Below are 20,389 nucleotides of genomic sequence, written 5' to 3'. Positions count from 1 at the left end.
CAGGAAAGCCTCATCCACAGGTTATGGGAGAAAAAAGCAAAATAGATATTAGGCTGGGGGCGTGATCAGGGTGGAGCCCCGCCTAGAATCCCCAGTGAGGGGCTGGGGGCGTGGTCAGGGGGTGGAGCCCCCACTTAAAATCCCCAGTGAGGGTCTGGGGGCGTAGTCAGGGTGGAGCCCCCACTTAGAATCCCCAGTGAGGGGCTGGGGGCGTGGTCAGGATGGAGCCCCGCCTAGAATCCCCAGTGAGGGGCTGGGGGCGTGGTCAGGGTGGAGCCCCGCCTAGAATCCCCCAGTGAGGGGCTGGGGGCGTGGTCAGGGTGGAGCCATGCCTAGAATCCCCCAGTGAGGGGCTGGGGGCGTGGTCAGGGTGGAGCCTTGCCTAGTTTCCCCCAGTGAGGGGGCTGGGGGCGTGGTCAGGGTGGAGCCCCACCTAGAATCCCCCAGTGAGGGGCTGGGGGCGTGGTCAGGGTGGAGACCCTGTCTAGAACCCCCCAGTGAGGGGTGGGGGCGTGGTCAGGGTGGAGCCCCGCCCAGAATCCGCCAGTGAGGGGCTGGAGCGTGGTCAGGGTGGAACTGTCACTCTAGGAAATTGGGAAGGTGCAGTGACAGTTGGGTTTAGTAATCCACAGCTTCCTGCTGATCGTTGGAGGAAGGAGCGGGTAAACGACCCTGGCTGAAGCGGTGCCCACTGCCCGGTTGTGGTCTCTGGATTTTGAGCTGCACAGATGGTTTGTTTGGTTTTGTTTTTTAATAATCTAGTGTTGGGCATGGCCGACGTTTCTAGTGCAAACATTACTGAAGCAGGACACCTGGGGACACCACCCCCAGTTCGTACACACTGCTGGGGACCGAAGTCTGCCTACAGCCCACAGATACAGTTGATTTTTATTTATTTATTTTTTGCCATTGAATTTTTGTTTTGTTTTTTTGAGACAGGGTTTCTCTGTGTAGCCCTGGCTGTCCTGGAACTCACTCTGTAGTCCAGGCTGGCCTCGAACTCACAGAGATCCACCTGCCTCTGCCTCCCGAGTGCTGGGTTTAAAGGCATGCGCCACCATGCCCTCCAGCCTTCAGTGAGCAGCGTTCTGCGGGTCGAGGACACTGAGGCAGGAGGATGAGGCATCACTGCAGCCTCCTGATGGTCTCTGACTGCTCTGTGTGCATGCATGTGTGTGTGTGTGGAGAACACAGGTCACCACTGGGTGTCTCCCCCAGCTGCTCCCCTCACTGAGCCCAGAGCTGATCCATTCAGCCAGGCTGTCTGGCCAGCGAGCCCAGGAGACCCCCGGGTCTGCAGAACTGCAGTTACAGTGCTCAGCACCATGCCTGGCCGCCTTTCCCCGTGGGTTGGGTCCTGAGTCCCCAGGCTTGTGCCCCTGCTGTCCACTCTCTGGTCCTGACCTGAGTTTTCTTCATTGTGGAATCTGGTTTTTGGTGAGAAAAGCAGGGTGAGATTTGAGCTCATGCCACAGCGGCCCCTCCTGGTGTCCACAGCTGTCCCAGCTCTGATCTTCGCAGGATGCCCTGTGGCTCCTAAAACAAGGGTGGACAAGGACTAGTCACGATCAGCAGAAATCCTCACTGCAGCTTCTGGTTGGCTTCTATGCAGAAGACAGGAAATCACAGTTGTTTCCCAGGCTCCTTGGCCAGGCTCCACGGTCACATGACACAGCTCTGGGGAATGAAGCATAAGTGGCTGGGGAATTCTAGGGACATCTCTGTCTTCTCCCCAAGAACAACAGACAGTCAGGCGGGGCCACCCATTTCTGTCATTCACTAACCTTTCTCCTATATGCAATGTGGTGTGATGGCTGGAGTCACAGCAGCCATCAACAGTCCTGAGTGAGGCTAAGTGCTCATGAGGTCACTCGGGGGTTGGTTGTGTAAATTGTCCCATCATGGCCAATCTCAGGCTACCAGCATGATGTTGCAAAATCTTGTGGGTTAGAGGATAAGCCCAAGCATGACAATGGCTGTGTAGCAATGGTATCAGCCAGGGAAGTGTTCTGGATACTTCTGGAATCATCCATCTGAAAGCTGATAACATTTGATTTCTTGTTACAGCCCCAGAGTTTATGGTGATTGACTCCCTGCAGCCCAGACACCTGACTGGTGGCCTGAAGCCTGGCTTGTCCTATGCAACCTCTGAGGGTGGCTTTTCCATCCAGCTCCAGCAGGAAGTCTGTGGGTGGAATGTTGGAGTCTCATCTGCTTGCTTAGTAACAGGGTAACACGACACATCGCGAAGGCCCAGGTTCCGGAAGCCTGTCACCTGTCACCTCTTGGGGCTGGTGGCCGCAGACCCGCAGCTCACGGCGTGAGGTTCAGCTGTGTCCCTTGCCTTCTGATTCTGAGTGGGCTGCTGTCACACCTGGGTGAGCCCCTCCCAGCCACCAAACCGCTATTTATTTATTCTTATTTATGTATTTGTTTGGTTTTTCCAACAGGGTTTCTCTGCGTAGCCCTGGCTGTCCTGGATCTCACTCTGTAGACCAGGCTGGCCTCGAACTCATAGAGATCCACCTGCCTCTGCCTCCCGAGTGCTGGGATTAAAGGCCACCACCACCCAGCTGTAAAAATAAGTCATAAAAATAGTTTTTAAAAGTTGTTATTGCAGGGCCTGGTGGTGCAGGTTCATTATCAGAGAATGGAGGCAGAAGGGTCAGGAGTTCAAACCCATCCTTGGCTACATGGGGAGTTTGAGGACTAGCCTCGGTTACAAAACAAAACAAAAACAATTTGCATATATCATGTACAAATGAAACAACATTCCCCTCTTACTTACACACATAGTTCACCATGATGGAAACATTAAATAAAAATGCCAGAAATGAATGATTGCACGTGCCTTTCTGTGTGATGAGATCTTATGTCGTTTGTACCACGTCCCAGGACGGATGTGTGTCCTCCACCTGTGTAGCATCTTGGCTGTGTACGTGTAGTGACTGTACGATCTGCTGATTAACTGTCACGGCGTCACAGAGGTCATGGTCAGGTCGAAGGTCACATCAGCCTAAAGGTACAGTGTGTGGCCTCGAGTTATGGGAACAACAGGAGGCCACGGTCACTGTAGTGAGAGTGTGACCTGAACACTCTTGGCTGGCTGCTTTTATGTCAACTTGACACAAGCTAGAGTCATGTGAGAGGCGGAAACCTCCACTGAGGAAATGCTTCCATAAGATCAGGCTACAGGCAAGCCTGTGGGGCATTTTCTTAATTGATGATTGATGGGGGAGGCCCAGCCCACTGTGGTGGTGCCATCCCTGGGCTGGTGGCCATGGGTTCTATAAGGAAGCAGGCTGAGCAAGCCATGGGGGGCAAGCCAGTAAGCAGCACCCTCCATGGCCTCTGCATCAGCTCCTGCCTCCAGGATCCTGCCCTGCTTGAGTTCCTGCTGACTTCCTTCAATGATGGATGATGATCTGGAAGTGTAAGCTGAATTAACCCTTTCCTCCCCAGGTTGCTTTTGATCATGGTCTGTCACCACATAATAGAAACCCTAAGACACTTGTCCCAGAATTCTGTGCACCTGAGTCTATGTATTTTATCTTATGCCTCCTCTCACAGTACCTGACTTATAAAGAAAACTTTAAATTTCATCAGATGTGTTTCTTTGAAAATGTACGTGGTTTTTCCAGAGAGGGTTTCTCTGTGTAGCCCTGGCTGTCCTGGAAATTGATCTGTAGACCAGGCTGGCCTCAAACTCAGAGATCTCCCTGCCTCTGCCTCCCAAGTGCTGGGATTAAAGGTGTGTGCCACCATTCAGCTCTAAAAATGAGTCTTAAAAATAGTTTTTTTTTTTTTTTTTTTTTAAAGATTTATTTATTTATTATGTATACAGCATGTATGACCACAGGTCAGAAGAGGGCGCCAGATCTCATTACAGATGGTTGTGAGCCACCATGTGGTTGCTGGGAATTGAACTCAGGACCTCTGGAAGAGCAGTCAGTGCTCTTAACCTCTGAGCCATCTCTCCGGCCCTTAAAAATAGTTTTTAAAAGTTGTTATTGAGGGGCCTAGTGGCCCAAGTCCAGATATCCCCCTGGGGTGCTGGAGGGGTCCCTGAAGGTCTCGGGTGGAGTCTCTGTGTCTGAGAGACCCCCTTGGTCCATATTGAGGAGGTACCACAGCACAAACCTAAACACAACAAACATCCAGTGAACGTGTATGAAAAACTAATTCGGTTGCTTGGTGGTGGCAGAGCATGCCTTTACTCCCACCACTCAGAGGCAGGTGGATCTCTGCGAGTTCGAGGCCAGCCTGGTCTACAGAGTGAGTTCCAGGACAGCCAGGGCTACACAGAGAAACCCTTGTGGTGGCATTCCTGCTGAGCTGCACCTAGCCTGGCTCCAGAGAGCAGCACCTAGCCCTAATCCATCTTTTGTTTAGCAGACACCTTTTGTTTCCCTTGTTGCCCTCTATGTGAATCCTGTCTCAGAGTTTTCCAAGGATACAAAGGCCGATGCAAAACTTGATTCAGGAAACCCGGAAAACCGTGGTGCCCGACAAATGGAGGAATGTGCACTTGGCATTGTATCATTGGGAGCCCCTTTCAGGCTGTTTTGAACATATGGAAATTAACTGGCTAAACTGTATTGGAGAGAAATAAAACTGCCCTAGGTGAAGGGTTAGTGCTTCAGTCCTTTGAGGCTGGACCCCCCTGCAGCCATGAAAGGCTAGATTCATTCTTAGGATGCCTCTGAGTCTTCTTTCCACAGATCCAGGTGAACCCACACACCAGTGCCACAATAATTGGTTACAAACCCTGTCTCGAGCTGGGCAGTGGTGGCACATGCCTTTAGTCCCAGCACTCGGGAGGCAGAGCCAGGCAGATCTCTGTGAGTTTGAGGCCAGCCTGGGCTACAGAGTGAGTTCCAGGACAGGTACAAAGCTACACAGAGAAACCCTGTCTCGAAAAACCAAAACAAAAAACAAAACAAAACAACAAAAAACCAAAACAAAAAAACCAAAACCATATCTCGAAAAACCAAAATAATAATAATAATAATTAGACGGCAACAGACATGTTTGTACATGTGGACTGGCCAATGCTGTCTTTGAGGCACATGCATTGCCTTTGAGTTGTCAGAGTCTCACAGATTCCTGGGCCTTTATTCTTGAGGCTGTGTTGGAGTTTTGTAGAAACAGTAGTTTCCCTGCAGTGCCCCAAGTCTGCGAGGCCACTGGGAACTCGGCTCAATGGCATCCATGTTAGGAGCATGATTGCCCTACTCTGAATGCTCTGTTCCTGACACCTCTGCACCTGTGCCCCTCAAGCCTTTTACTTTTCCAGGGGATAGCAAAGCCTAGACCAGGCTCTCCCTCCAGGAATGCTTCCTCCACTGCTTCTGTTCTTCAGTTCCATGTTGTTGTTCAGTATGGTTTGAATGAGAATGGCCCCCACTGGCTAATATATAATATAATATAATAATGTGTAATTTATTTTTTATTTTATGTACTTTGGTGGTTTGCGTGCATATATGTCTGTGTGCAGCGTCAGATTTTGGAGTTACAGACAGCTATTAGCTGCCATGTGGGTGCTGGGAATCGAACCCAGGTCCTCTGGAAGAGAAGTCAGTGCTCTTAAACCACTGAGCCATCTCTCCAGCCCCTGGCTCATACATTTTTAAAGCTTAGTCCCTAGTTAGTGGAACTGTTTGAGAAGGATTCAGAGGTGTGGCCTTGCTGGATGAGGTGTGTCATTGGCTTTGAGAATTCAATAGCCCCATGCCAGGCACAGTGTCTCTCTCTCTCCCTCTCTCTGTCTCCTGTTGTGGATGAGTAAAAAGATCTCAGCTGCTGCTCCAGAGCCATGCCTGCCTGCTGCCATGTTCCTGCAATGAAAGTCATGGATTCGCCCCTGTAACCATGAGCCCCAGTATACTGCTCTGTTATAGTTTGCATGGTGTCTTATCACAGTAACAGAACAGTTACTGTTCATTTCGGGGCCTGCTGAGGCAGCTCGGGGGCTGTGATGGGGTGTGGTGAGTGATCGGGCACAGTACTTACCTATGGCTCAGACTCTCAAAACCAGCCCAAGAAGTCTATCCCACTTTCAAAGGATTTGTGGAAATAGAGAAATGGCCCTTGAGTTGCCTGAGGCACACACAGGGCAAGGGCAGAGCTGGGGTTTGACCCCGTGATACCTGTGCTCAGAGCCCACACTCAGCACCTGGACCACATTCTGAAATATACGGAAGGCTGCAAGGGCTGTGTGTGCTGTGGCTGTGGGTGGTCATGGGGCAGGTGGTCGGCAAGGCCTTGCAAACATCTGCCTCATAGAAAAAGCCCCAAGTGGCTAGTGTAAGTAATCCCTTCTCCCCGTGACCAGTCCTGTAGCTTTCGCCAAGCACCCAGAAACCCTCACTGCTCAACAGAATGCCCACCCAGGCCTGACATTCCAGATTCCCTGAGAAGGGTTGACTTATTGTGTCAGTCAATATTTGCAGTAGGGCAGTCCGGCCCAGGAACCTACACAAGATCATTTCTCATTAGGGGTTTAATTCTATTAGCCATCCTTTTACCCTGGCCACGCCCCCAGCCCCTCACTGGGGATTCTAGGCGGGGCTCCACTCCTGACCACGCCCCCAGCCCCTCACTGGGGGATTCTGGGCGGGGCTCCTCCCTGACCACACCCCCAGCCCCTCACTGGGGGTTTGTGGGCGGGGCTCCTCCCTGACCACGCCCCCAGCCCCTCACTGCGGGGATTCTAGGCGGGGCTCCACCCTGACCACGCCCCCAGCCCCTCACTGGGGATTCTAGGCGGGGCTCCACCCTGACCACGTCCTCAGCCCCTCACTGGGGGATTGTGGGTAGGGATCTCACCACTGAATCACTCCCTCAGATATGGAACCTTGTGCATAAATCATGAGGCTAGGAACCCACTCATATCCCTTGCCCTGAAACTCAGAAACTGAGGTAATGTCTACACACGAGTTTGAAGCATTAGCCTTGGAGATAATTTGTTATCCACCATTAGGTAACAATTCCCTGCAGAGCCATTTTGCCTACAATGTAAGGCTGTGAACTTTTCCATTTATGTTTAATTGTGGACATTTCTTTGGTCACTAATTACCCTTGTCCCACATTTAATACCATCTCGTTTTAAAATTTTTCAGTGGTATCCTAACCAACAGGCATCCGTACCTCTTCAAGTGTTGGTAAGTTTGACCAATGCACACTGTTTACTGACCACAAGAAAACATGAAGAGACCATTTTCCCCAGAATATTTTACATCATAGTCACCATCAGCGCTTCCTGCATGGCCTCTGTCCCTCAGAACCACTGGGACTCTACCCAGCCTGTGTCTGGCCTGTTCCTCTTTCCTGGCCGTGGGATATTCTACCAGGAACAACAACTTTTTGATCATTAACGGAATGATGACAATACAGTGTTGCAGATGCACGTCGAGCTTTTGTGATTATTTTGGGGTGTTGTGTTTCTTTCCTTGTGATGATCGATGTGAAGGGACCTAAAATCAGCAGGGCCTGTCTGAGAGGGGCTTCCACACCCACGTGACCTCCCGGATCTGGGGCAGACTGACCCAGGTGCAGCCAGCATCAGGACCCTCCACCCCCAGGCTGCCCTGGATTCCTGATCCTTCTGTCTCAGCCTGCCACGTGCTGGGGTAACAGATGTGCATTCTCACAGCTGTGAAGTGAGGCTTTTGTAAAGAAACTTCTACAGTTGCCTTCACCCGTGATTTCGAGGGAAGACCTTGCACCCAGAACACGTAGTCACCACGGCATGGGGAGGGCAGGAGGAACCCCTCATTGGCCCAGTCACAAGCAGGGTCACGGTGAGGAGCCCGGCTGGTGTGGCATTTGGTGAAGGGACAGGAGGTAAGTAAACCCTGTGTGGGACAGCAGGGGACATCTGATAAACTGTCTGCCTCAACAGCTGTCTGCTAACAACTGCAATAACATGTATTGATGAGGACATAATCACCCTAATTAAAAGCTAATAATGACGAGTTAATTGCCTTTAAAAGACTAACTGAGGCCGGACGGGATTTATCTGCCTCCTCCCTCACTGTAGAGGCTGATATGTGGGGACTAATTACTTGAATCAAATCTTACAGCAAACTAATCATCCCTGTGCTGTTGGCCAAGGAATGAAATGGTGGTCTGGACGGCTGCAAGATCTCCAGGCCCACACAGAGAGGAAGGGTGGGAGAGGCTGACACCAGATTCGGGGATCCCCTGACCACGCCCCCAGCCCCTCCCTCACTGAGGGATTCTAGGCGGGGCTCCACCCTGACCACGCCCCCTAGGCTTCCCACATCACTGTCCTCAGCTCTAACTGAAAACAGATACTCCTTCCAGAACATTCCTATATCTTTGTTTATCATCTACTTGGGCTAATTGTGTGTAACTTCCCCAAAGACAAAAGGTTAAGTTTGTTAAGGAGCATCTCCACGCAGCCAATCCTCAGGGTCAGGTAAAGGAGGGCCTTTCTGAGAATCTTTGTTTTCTCACGGCAGGGTGTCTCTGTGTAGTTTTGGTGCCTGTCCTGGAACTCCCTCTGTAGACCAGGCTGACCTCAAACTCACAGAGATCTGCCTGCCTCTGCCTCCCAAGTGCTGGGATTAAAGGCGTGCGCCACCACCGCCCGGCTTACAGTGTCGTTTTCTTGTTTTAACATCCACAGAATCATACGGCTTTCCGTCTGATTCTCAAACTGTTCACTGTGTCAAAAGTGACTAACACCCCCCCACCCAGCCCTCCTGGAACCAACTTCCTGTCTGTGGATCCCTGCCCTGGACACTTCCTGTCATGGAGTCTACAGTGTGGCTTTGGTGTCTGGGTCTCTCTCCAGCACCTGGTCCCTCCACACTGGCTAGTGTCAGGGACTTTATCTTCTTTGTGGCTATATGATATTCCAACGCCACACCTACCTTTATGTTCTCCCCAGACATTTCGGTGGTTTTTGCTTTTGTGTCAGGCTGACCTTGACCATGTTGGGACGTGTCCCCCACATCTGCCTGAGGTTTGGCTTTGGAGGACAGACGGGCAGCGTGGGGCCGTGGAGGGCTGTGAGAAGTCCTGTGAGGGCATAGGGGACAGGCAGGGTGAGCCTGTCCCAGCTGTGGCCTGTCTTCCTGCCTGCTTCCGGGTCCAGGAGGCCACAGGCTGAACACAGCCAGGCATGGGAGGGTAAACAGCTGCCTTTGTGGGGTGTAGACGCCCTGGCTTTGTCTGAGGGCCTGTGGGGGGGGGGGGGGCGGCCAGTGCTGTATCTTTTGTCCCCTGATCGAAATGCAAAGTGAAAATCAAGTCCGCAGCTTTCCCCAGCTGTTAATACATTCAGGCCTAGTGAACAGATTTTGTTAGCGGAACAGGTTCCCGCTCCAGGCATGCCTCGGTGCCCCCCCCCCCCACTTTTCCTTCTGTTTGTAAAGTGACCTGACAGAGGACAGAGGACGACGTTGAGAATCAGAAAGGAACTCACTGTCCACAGGTGCCACACTCACATGGAAAAATAAGATGGGGGGACAAGCAGGGTCGGTAAGCCGACCCTGGCTCTTTCACTGCCATGTAACCATGCGTCTATTTCCAGAGCAGGGGCCCTTGGGACCAAGTCACATCCAAGTAAACCCATTGTCACTTGAAGATGCATTTAGCCAGGGGCGGTTGCACACGCCGATAATCCCCCAACTCAGGGAGACTGAGGCAGGAGGGTCATAGGTTCAAGACCAGCCTGGTCTCAATAGGGAATGACATAAGGCCATTAATGAAGGGGACGAAGTTGCTCAGCCCAGGGTCTGAAATGCTTGGTGCATGCTCAGGCGCCGTTACTTGAGGTTAGGACACCCTCACTGAGCATCTTGCTTTGGAAGATGCATGTCTGGCATCGTCTATGCACATCCCATAATATTTCCAGCCACTGTATGAGGATCTCAAAGGTTCAGCTTCAATCCAGAGGGGAGTATTACACAGCCATGAAAGAGACCTAGGGAAAGAGTGAGGATTCCTTTCCTGGAGGGTCCTCACCCTTCCCAGCCCCTGGTCAGATGCTAAAGCGGGAACTACAGCTGCTGAAAGACATCGGCTTGTGAAAAAACTGCTGAATTGGGTCAGCCAGTCTATGACAACCATGTTTTAACATCTTCATGGAGTCCAGGAACAGTGTTAAGATGGGCCGAGGGTATGTTTATGTTTCTACAGGAGAAACGAGAAGTTATGGATACCATCAAAATGGATAAAAATCCAGCATGAGCAAGAGGAGTCTCTTGGATGCTTCGGCGGCTGAGATGCTTCTGGGAAAGATACAGCGGGCCTTTGAAGAGGCAGCTGATCCTCCCACCTGGGGACAGCTTAAGCATTTATGCGACAAAGGGGAGGTGATAATTCGAATGACTCAGAAACCTCAGGATGCTACAAACCTGTTCCTTGCTATGCTATCTGTGATAACTACACAGGTAACAGGGCCAACTATACATATTGGGCCTATGTTCCTAATCCTCCAAATAACTTAGCAGTAAGTTGGGAGATGTGCATATTCCTGTGATGGTTAATGAATCTTCTTGGCTACCTGGTCCTTATGACAAACAAGGTCCTGCTCAGCTTACAGAGGAGAGAGAGTAAAGAAATTAGGAATTATACTGTGGGGGTGCAAGGAATTCCTATTTGTATAGGACATGGAAGTCAATGTGTAAATATAACCTTTCAAGTGTGGCTACTATAGTAAATACTACCCAAGATTATCATAAGTTTTATATTCTTCGTGCATCTGGTTTTAGAAGACAGGAGATTAACGCTACTAGTTCCACAAATCTACTGTTCTGAGAGATGTAGGTTTCCAACAAGGAATCTGACTGGATACATTGGCAACCATGTAAAGATGAGAAACCTCGGGTGCTAATTAGTATCTCCCATGCAGATGTCATAGATTGGAGCCCTTATGGCTCCCCTCAAGGAAAACATTCTCACTCATTATTAAGATGACACAAATATAGTTCAAATGCAACTGTAGAAATTAGCTCTACTGTTAATGAACCTATTCAATGGCATGGAGTTGGAGTGTCAAGTCCTCTCCTACAATTTGGCAATTTAGTTCAGACTAACTTGAAGAAATTAGCAAGTACCTTCCACCCTCTTAAAGCGTGGGAAAGACAGTTAAACATTAAGGATGAAACTTTGTCATTTAGACTAAATCAAAGCCATCCTTTTATAGTATGTGTACCATTACCTTATTAGCTACTGAAGGGGCCTGTACAATGGTACCCTAATAATTACAGCATCACTTGTGAACACTGTACCCTCATACCTGTGTTAATTCTAGTATGTCTTTAGATGTAACCTCTGAAAGTTTATACATTCTTAGAGCAAGGCCAGCAAATGGATGCCAGTGAAGTCATCAAGGCCACGGCAAGACTCACCTGTGATGACCGTAGTGCAGCAAGCTCACTGAAAGAATATTAAGAAAAACACATTGAATGCTTAGACTGATTATTGCAGTAGGTATGGGCATTGTTGCATTGGCTGCTACTGCTGCTACAGCAGCTGAATTGGCCCTTCATAAAGAAAGCCAAACTGCTGAGTACATTAGAGACTGGCACAAGCATTCTACAGAACGTTGAACTCAACAAAATAAAACAGTGAGATAGTTAATGGAATAGCTGATGTGAGACAAACTGTTATACTGTTGGGGGGATAGTTGGAAATATTGAAGAAGCAGATAAAATTAAAATGTGATCGGAATGTTACAGCGTATTGTACTACACCTTTTTTTTTTTTTTTTTTTTTGGTTTTTCGAGACAGGGTTTCTCTGTGTAGCTTTGCGCCTTTCCTGGAACTCACTTGGTAGCCCAGGCTGGCCTCGAACTCACAGAGATCCGCCTGGCTCTGCCTCCCGAGTGCTGGGATTAAAGGCGTGCGCCACCACCGCCCGGCTGTACTACACCTTTAAAGTTCAATGATAGCAAGCTTGACTGGAAAAAGTTTAAGATGCATTTGATGGGTCCCCCCAATTCTTCTCAAATGACTTATGATTTACAGCAAGAAATTAAGAAAACTTTTACAAAAACGTTACCTCATGTGACAGGAATGGACATTACGGAAAGCCTTGCAGATATAATAGCCTCACTGAACCCTGTGAATCACTTGAATAGATTTCTTGTTTTAGCAAATACTACTCTTGTTCTACCTGTAGTAACCTTATTGGCTTTAAAATGTGTTTTGCCTTACTTACATAAGAGTGTAAAACAGAAAAAACTGTATGTGCTGTAAAGTTACATAATCTCCGATATAATTAATTGTTGCATATAAAAAAGGGGGATATGTTAGGGGAGATCCTGCAGATCTCTGTAGCCGGTTTGATTCCAGAGTGTTAGCACTTAGCCTTGAGCTGCCTTTGGTGGCTGCTACCTCGTGTCCAGTACTCTCTGTTTGAAGTATGGAAATTTCATCTGAGAGTTTCCTAGGTTCAAAGCCTATGCAAAACTAGGTTGGGGAACAACCCGGTCTGTATTCTGAGAATTTGCACTTGGCCTGGTCTCTTTGGGGGGCTTGGGTGTGAGGTGTTGGTGTGTGGAAAGTCACTTGCTAAAGGTGTGAACTGTGGGACAACAAAAAGCCCTTTGCTAAAGGACAGGGTCAGCCCTCCAGAGGCTGGTCCCCCTGCAGCTGGAAAAGGCTAAAATTCATCCTTAGAGTGCTCTGTGCCTTCTTTCCATGACCCACGCCTGAACCCACACCCGATATACAACGAGACGCTTCCGCCTCAATCTGTCCAGAGGGATGCGCTCGAGGCTCAGGCGGCCTGTGAAGGGAAAAATCGGAGATGCCTTCTTAGAGGGCTTTAGTACTGGGCTTTGAAGATTGGGTAGGAGTTGCTTAGGCCCCACAGCCTGTTGGTCAGATTGCAGAACATTCCAGAGGGCCAGGCTTAAGCTGGCTTCTTCCTCCACTTCCGAGGTCAGGTCACTAAGGCAGACTTGTCCCAATCACCCTGCCTTCTTCAGTGTCCTCCCTACTTCTCCCCAGCCCCTCAACAGCCCACGTCACTGGCTGGTGAGCCCCGGGAACACGTCTGTCTCCACCTCCCCAGAGCTGGCATTGACAAGCATCTGCAATCATGCCTGGCTTTTTATGCGGGTGCTGGGATTTGAACTCAGGTGCTTTATCTGCTAAGCTGTTTCCTCAGTCACTGTGTGACCTCGGAGGACAAACACTTCTTTCTGGGCCCAGTGGTCACCCCCCCCCCGTCCTGGCCCTCCCCCATGGGTGGCATCAAGGACCAGTCCACAATGAGATCGGACGAATCTTCCTTTAATACAAAGTTGGTTTTTATCTACATACAGGGCAGCAGCGCCCACTGCTTCTGCCCAAAAAACAGCGCAGACAGAGCTGACCCGCTCTGCACTTGCTCCAGGGAGTCAGATGTCCCCAAGTGTCCTGCAGTCCCAGGGACCGGGTCCTCCACGCAGGGCACGGAGGCCACAAGTGGATGAGAACGCTCCTGGTGGCCGGGGCTGGACCAGTGTCCTCGGTGGCCTGTCCCTGCAGTCTGGCCCGAGTGCCCCCCAGCTTCACCCTCCATATCTGATATGTCTGAAGATTGATTTAAAAAAAAAAAACAAAAACAAAAAAAACTAAAAGAACTAAGAGTGTTCCACTCACACGGGAACGAGGGACACGTCACGGGCTCAGTCCCACACTCGCACGTAACTGCCACATGACAAGCTGACTGAAAAAATAGGCCTCCCTCGGAGGCGCACATGGTGATCTTGTTTTTCAAAGTTTTGACCGGCACGATTTTGTTTCTTCTTAAAAAAATGAGGAAAAAAAAATATACACTATTAAAAAAAAAGAAAGAAAGAAAATGTTGCCGATAGGCCGGCCGGCGGGGAGCACTGGCGCAGAGCTCGGCCGTGGGGAGCAGAGGCTGCACCCCTCTTGGCTCTCCACCCCCGCCCCCACCCTGGAACCTCATCTGGAATCAGAAGGGAGTGAGGAATGTGCCGAGTTCGGAAGGCAGCAGCTGGGCCCCTGTGACGCCGGGCTCCTCGTGCCCTGCGGGGCCTGGGTCACATCTGGACACGTGGCGCAGGGTCTGGCGTCGGGCAGGGCCCATGGCTTATGTTGCATAATGATCAAAGCTGCCCAGGTATTCCAGCGCCGCCTGGAAGCAGAACTGGTACTCGTCCTGCAGGGCAGAGGGGAAACTGAGGCACCTGCTCCAGGGACTGAGGGTTCCCAAGGCGGTAGCCGAATCCTCCCCCAGGGCCTGTAGCCTGGTCCTTCCCTGGCCTCTGTTGTGGAATATTATTTTAACTCTGAAAGTGTGTTACATTTGTTTCTGCGGCCTTTAATTATGTAAAGATCCAGGGTTGCTGTTTCACTTTGCCTGCCTGAGGCCCCTGAGTGGTCTAATAAAAAGCAGAACGGCCAATAGCGGCAGAGGGATAGGTGGGGCTGGCGGGCGGAGAATAATAAGTAGGAGGAAGAATCCAGGCTAGAGAGGAGAGAAGGGGAAGAGAGGGACATGCCCAGGGCCTGAAGCCTGAGGCGACCAGCAGGCAGCCAGACCGAGAAGGGTGAAGAGTAGGACTCACAGAAAGAAAGGGAAAAGCCCTGAGGCAAAACGAAGATGAAGAGAAACAGGTTAAGTTATAAGAGCCAGGGGGACAAGCCTAAGCTAAGGCCGCACATTCATAATTAACAATAAGTCTCTGTGTCAAGATTCGGGAGCTGGTTGGTGGCCCCCCAGAAAAAGCCTGGTATAAGCCTCAGTTTCCCCACCTGTACACAAGTATCACTAGATTCAAGACCTGTGATCCAGAGGCAGACACTTGATCAACCCCAAGCCTGCAGGGCTGTGGAGCTGGGGTGAGGGGATCAGGAGGGAAACCGAGGCTCAGCATGCAGGGGCATCTCATACCTCAGTCTGCACCATGGCGGGCCTCTGGGTCCGAAGCACCTTCACCGTCTGGAAAATGTCCACCACGCCCTCGTAGCGCATCCGTTCTAGCACGATGCTCAGGGTGATGAACACGCCTGTCCTGCCCACTCCAGCGCTGCAGGGGGGGGGGTGCGGTCACACGGGCTCCAGCGCCTCCCCACGCCCGCGCCCCTGCTACCTGTCCGAGTCCCTCTGCGGCGCCCACCTGCAGTGCACCGAGATGGGCCCGTCCTGGCCGAACTGCTCCTTGGTCTTATGAACTTGGCCGATGAAGTCGATGAAGCCTTCGCCTGACTTGGGGGCGCCCTGCTCTGGCCAGTCCGTGAACTGGAACTGTCGAACGGTCCGGGACTGGCCATCCTGGGGCGGGGGACGGACAGGACAGCCTGGTCAGAAACCCCTCCGCCATCTAATGGTGTCTTCTACACGACGAGAGCCTTTGCCATCCAACATCTGAGATGCCACCTTCCGTGGACACTGGCCGCCCACACAGCTGATGACGGCACAACCCCCAAAGCTGCCGGGGTCAAACCCGGGAATCACCAAAATCCACCCCAGCTCCCAGCGGTGCCAAGCTGCTCCCACCTGCTGGAGACCTCTCCTGAACATGCCTGGCCTCGTCCACCTCACCCCACGGTCACCCGGTGGCTCTTCTTTCACCGAGTGTCCATCCTCAGCCACTCAAGGCTCAGCCCGGCTGGCACCACCCCCAGGCCCCGGCCTCCATGCTCTCCTGGCACAGGCTGGGGGTCATGTTCTCTCCCCCACGCCTCCCTATCTTACGATGTCTCTCACTGAACCTAGGGCTGGTCGTTGGCCAGCACGCCCCTTTCACCCCTCCTCCTGCCTCAGGGGCCACAGAGCTGGACTGTCAATCCAGATGCTGTAGACTCAAACCCAAGTCATCACAAACTTTACCCTCCCAGCTGCCCCACCACTCACCCGGGCATCCGTGACCTTGAACTCACGTAGGATGTACTGCGGCATGTTGTACTCTGCCATCGGGTCCACCACGAAGTACTGGTAGCGGGCAGAGCGCTCAGCTGGCCAGTACTGGTGGCATTTCTCCTGTGGGGTGGAGGGCAGGGTCAGTGTCATGGCCCTGCCCGTGCCCTTCCTGGCGGGCCCAGTGCACACTCACCCGGCCCATCTCTCGGAGCTTGGTGAGCATCACGACTATGGTGGAGTTGTTTTCCCACAGCGCTCGCCAGAAGTCCTCCGTGGTCTCTGCCAGTGGCCCCTGAGTCGCAATGTAGGCTTTCTGCTGCCTGGGGACAGGGCAAGTGTGGGGTCAGACACACATCCTCCATCCACTCTCCAAAGCCATCAGACATGCTCAGTCGGGCCAATACAGAGTTCTCTCACCCCAGTCAGGACATCGTCCTCCCAGGAACTGGAGTTACAGGGTGCTAGGGACCAGACTAGGGTCATCTGCAGGAGAAGCCAGCGCTCTAACCACTGAGCTGCCTCTCAGTCGCAGGTCAGACTTTAATTTTAGCTTGGTGTTATTGAGGGGGCTCTGGGCTCTAACTCCCGCAATGACAAGGCCAGGCGTGGGACCACGGAGGAGTCTCAATGGGCAGAGAGCTTGCTGTGGCTGTGAGGACCCAAGTTCAATCCCTGGTGCTGGGGAGGTGGTGACAGAGCAGCCCTGGGGGCCGCTGCTCAGCCAGCATGGCGCCTGAGTGAGAACACCCCACAGGCTCAGGTCCCCAACAGGTGGAACTGCTGGGGAAGATCAGCAGGGGTCACTGAGGCGGGTTTGAGGTTTCAGAGGCCCAGGTCTCTCCCTCTCTCTGCCTCTAATTTGCAGGTAAGATGTGAGCTACTCTTCAGTGCCTTGCCTGCCTGCCGCCATGATGGCCCCGCCTGACCCCCCAAACCCTGAGCCCCAAACTTTCTTCTGTAAGTCGCCCTGGCGTCTCATCACAGCGACAGGACAGTAGCTAACGCGGCCAGTCACACCCACTGGGCCAGTGTCAGCAAAGTCAGTCAGCCCAGCTCATCAGACAACACACTGAGGGAAGGCGTGCATGCAGGCTCCTCCCCCAACCCACCAACAGGCTGAGGATGGAGGGGACCCCGAAGGCGGGACCAGTGCACCTGTAGCCATCGATGAAACTGGCATTGATGTAGTCCGAGCCCTCAACACCACGGATGGGCTGCAGGCAGACGCGCGAGCTCTCATACGGCAGGATGTTCACCAGGCGGTTCTTGAACTTGTTGCAAGGCAGGCTGGCGGTGATGAAGCGGGAAGTGTGCGCCTTGGAGCTGGCGAGCCTCTGTGGGTGAGGGGTGGGCTGGTCAGGACGAAAGGCGGGCAGGCACAGGGAGAGCCCCCACCCCCGTCACATCCATTGTATAGGTGAATGTGGAGGTCAGAGGGACCACTTGTGGGAGTCAGTTCTCGCGTCCACCCGTGGGTCCTGGGGCTCACACACAGGTTGCCGGGCTTGGGCCACGAGTGGTCACCTTGAACTCCAGCTCCATGCCCGTGACGTGCTCGCCTGGCTCCACCTGGGCCAGCTTCTGGATGTAGGTGTAGAGGCTGCGCGCGGGGACCTCGGTATTGCCACAGCCCACAGCCTCCAGCAGGGCCTCGTGAATGAAGCTGTACTGATCTTCCGTCTGCACCATGTAGTTCCGCTGCGAGCGCATGAGCGTCACGTGTCCGTACACGTCCACCGTCTTCTCGGTCTTAATTCGCTCCAGCATGGCATCGATGACAATGAAGCAGCCAGTGCGGCCCACGCCCGCGCTGTGGGGTCAGACACTACAGTCAGGACACAGGACGGGGACAGGCCAGGAGGGGGACAAAACGGGACTGCGCTGTGCGCACCTGCAGTGGACCACGATGGGGCCAGCGTCGGGCGGGTTGCAGGTCTTGACTCTGCGCAGGAATGCCAGGAAGGGTGTGGGGTATTCGGGCACCCCGTGGTCCGGCCACGCCGTGAACTGGAAATGGCGCACCTCACGCTTCTCGCTTGAGCCGTTCTGGGGACCAGAGGGACAGCGGCTGTCACTGTGGGCTGAGTGCACTCCAGAACCCCTCAGTCCACTCTTCCCTGGTTTAGTGCACTGACCACAGCCTGGGGTCACTCAGCTCCCCTCCCCCACTTCCTTCCCTTCCCCCAACACGCACCAGCCCAGGGCTCACTCAGGAGTCACCCACCCTGCTCCCGGGGCCTGCAGCTCCCCTGAGCGTGGCCCTCCCATCTCCCCCTCCCTCAGAGTCAAAGCAGGTCCATGTCCTCCCTGCAGCTCGGCCCTGCCCGGCCCTGCCCACCCCCTCCTGCCCTCCACATTCCTCCAGTGCTGGGCTCCATCCTCTATCAGGCCTGGGATGCCCAGGCCTCCTATGGCCCCTCCCGTGACACCATGGCTATTCCTTCCCGTGCTCCACCAACGGTCACACCCATCACGCGGTGGAAGGACACTTGTCTGCTTGGCCCTACTGTGATGGCGGCTCAGGTCAGCACGCTTACAGGTGTGACTCAGCTCACAGGCTCCTTCCTGCCACGTGGTCACTCAACCTTGTGGCAGGTGGTGTCATGGGCTCTAGGCACCTTACCCCCAACAAACACGAAGTTGATTGCACCCTGTCAGAACAACTGGACCGAACAGATTTGGCTACACACCAAGAGCAGCCATCATTAAGACGTGCACAGCAGACAGATGACCGTGTCCCTCCCCGGCAGGACAGGGCTCCTGGGTGACAGAACCCAGTCAGTTCAGGAGCAGCGGGACCACATTAGAGAGAGACATGGCTAAGGACGGCTGGCATGGCGAACCTTACACACGGCAGCCAGGGCACGCCACGCTGCCAGGCCAGGGATCGGGGCTGGCCTTGTCCCGCTGTGGCTGCTCACACTGGGGTTGTCCACTGCTCACGTGGGCTTACAGGAGTGTTGACAGTCTGGGACACACTCATCTTTCTGTGGAATGCCTCCCCTACCCAGGCCACACCTTGTGCAGGGAAAATGTCCTGATGCAGAAAGTGGCCAGCTCCATGGTGTCCAGCAGGGTGACCTGGATGAAGCCGTAAGTCTCCGTGCCGCGGTTAGGCCAATACTGGTCACATTTGATCTGTGTCAAGATGCGTAGGGGGTGAGATTAGGAAGGTCGGCCAGTGCCTTGGGAGCTGTGGGGCAGGCGCTGGGCCGGGCTGCCTGTGGTGCCGCCTCACCCGTGACTTCTCCTCCAGCCGCGTCATCATGACAACAGTGGCTGACCGCTGCTCCCACACCATCCTCCAGAAGTCCCCAAAGGTCTCGGGCAGGGGCCCCTGTGTGGCGATGTACGCGTTCTGCCGACGGTAGCCGTCCACATAGTTGGCGTTGATGTAATCACTACCCACGATGCCTGCAGCCGGGCAGGGTGCCAGGGACAGCTTTGTGGGGGCTGCCCACCTCGCCCTCTCCATACCCAACGCACACACTGTGGCCGCTGTGGGATGGCCCTCTGTGGCTCTGCTCCGCTGCCCTGCAGCCATCTGGGGCTGCAGGTCTCTCCACGGGGCCCACACATCTGTCGCTATGGCACTCCTCCCCCACCGTGACAACCCAGAGCAGACAGGCTGACACGGGCTAGGCAGATGCCCCCCTACCTTCGAGGGGCTGCAGGATGACGCGAGAGTGGTCGTAGGCGATGACGTTAGCATAGCGGTTCTTCGGTTTGTTGGCCTCCAGGTTTGAATGTTCCCAGGTGAACTGCTGCCCGGGGTCGATGGACTACAGGGGAAGGGCGGGCTCAGGTATGGCCGGGCCGGGGTGCTGGGGCATCAGGTCAGGTGAGGCCCTGTAGTGACCCCAGCTTACCTCGTACTCCTGTGAGAGCTTCAGACTGTCATTGGCTTTGAGTCTCTCTGTGTGCTCTGCCATGTCTGCGATGGGGATGGGCGGGTGGCTGAGCATGCCTGTTGGGAGATGAGTGGGTCGTGGGATCAGTGGGCGCAGGCCCGGAGGGCACAGGCACTGTGGTTAGAGGACAGGTGGGCAAGCCTGGGTGGCGTCCCCACTGCCCAGCTAGAGGACGAGGCCTGTGATGTCCTCGTCCCTGCACTGCCCGGGGCTCCAAGGTCCCAATGTCTTGTGGCAGAGACGAGAAGTAGATGCAGCTGGTGCAGTTCAGAAACACGGCGCCTGGGGTGCTGCCCTTCCCAAGACCAAAGGGCAAAGAAGTCCTCCAGATGGGCACAGTGGGTGCTGTGTGTGGTGTGATGGGCTGTCCCCAGTTTCCACGTGTCCTGAAGGTGGCTGGGGTCTCACGTCCTGGTGTGGAGATCCACTGGACTCCAATCTGCATCCCAGGCCCCGCCAACAGCGTTAGCCCGGAGACTGCAGGGTGGTGGGCACCCCCCGCTGATCTGAGACCCCCCGAGAGGCCCCTCAACCCCTTTGTGGCTGCCTGTCATCCAGCTGGGCGCAGTCACACCAGCCAGCCCAGGGCAGGGGAACCAGGTCCTGCCCTGTGAGGTGCCAA

At 53.5% G+C, this 20,389-nt stretch overlaps 1 protein-coding gene across 14 annotated transcripts in view; it reads right to left on the bottom strand.

Annotated features, from left to right (window-relative positions):
* Positions 1-13,259: 13,259 nt before the first annotated feature.
* Positions 13,260-20,389, bottom strand: part of Ptprs (protein tyrosine phosphatase receptor type S) — a 62,083-nt gene continuing 54,953 nt past the window's right edge. For all 14 annotated transcript variants that reach the window (XM_052746864.1, XM_052746866.1, XM_052746865.1 and 11 more), the window contains 12 exons: positions 19,726-19,823; positions 19,515-19,638; positions 19,095-19,270; positions 18,875-18,994; positions 17,748-17,902; positions 17,381-17,666; positions 17,012-17,190; positions 16,050-16,176; positions 15,851-15,976; positions 15,114-15,268; positions 14,888-15,023; positions 13,260-14,152 (listed from right to left, as the gene is read on the bottom strand). In XM_052746864.1, coding sequence (XP_052602824.1) covers positions 14,084-14,152; positions 14,888-15,023; positions 15,114-15,268; positions 15,851-15,976; positions 16,050-16,176; positions 17,012-17,190; positions 17,381-17,666; positions 17,748-17,902; positions 18,875-18,994; positions 19,095-19,270; positions 19,515-19,638; positions 19,726-19,823 — 1,751 coding nt within the window. In that variant the 3' untranslated portion in view covers positions 13,260-14,083. The remainder of the gene's footprint in view (positions 14,153-14,887; positions 15,024-15,113; positions 15,269-15,850; positions 15,977-16,049; positions 16,177-17,011; positions 17,191-17,380; positions 17,667-17,747; positions 17,903-18,874; positions 18,995-19,094; positions 19,271-19,514; positions 19,639-19,725; positions 19,824-20,389) is intronic.

The sequence above is a fragment of the Peromyscus californicus genome, unplaced genomic scaffold, assembly GCF_007827085.1.
Source record: "Peromyscus californicus insignis strain IS unplaced genomic scaffold, ASM782708v3 Scaffold_1__1_contigs__length_55948999, whole genome shotgun sequence".
NCBI classification, from domain to species: Eukaryota; Metazoa; Chordata; class Mammalia; order Rodentia; family Cricetidae; genus Peromyscus; species Peromyscus californicus.
Note: the sequence above shows the minus strand (reverse complement) of the source record. Positions and strands in the feature narration are given on the sequence as shown.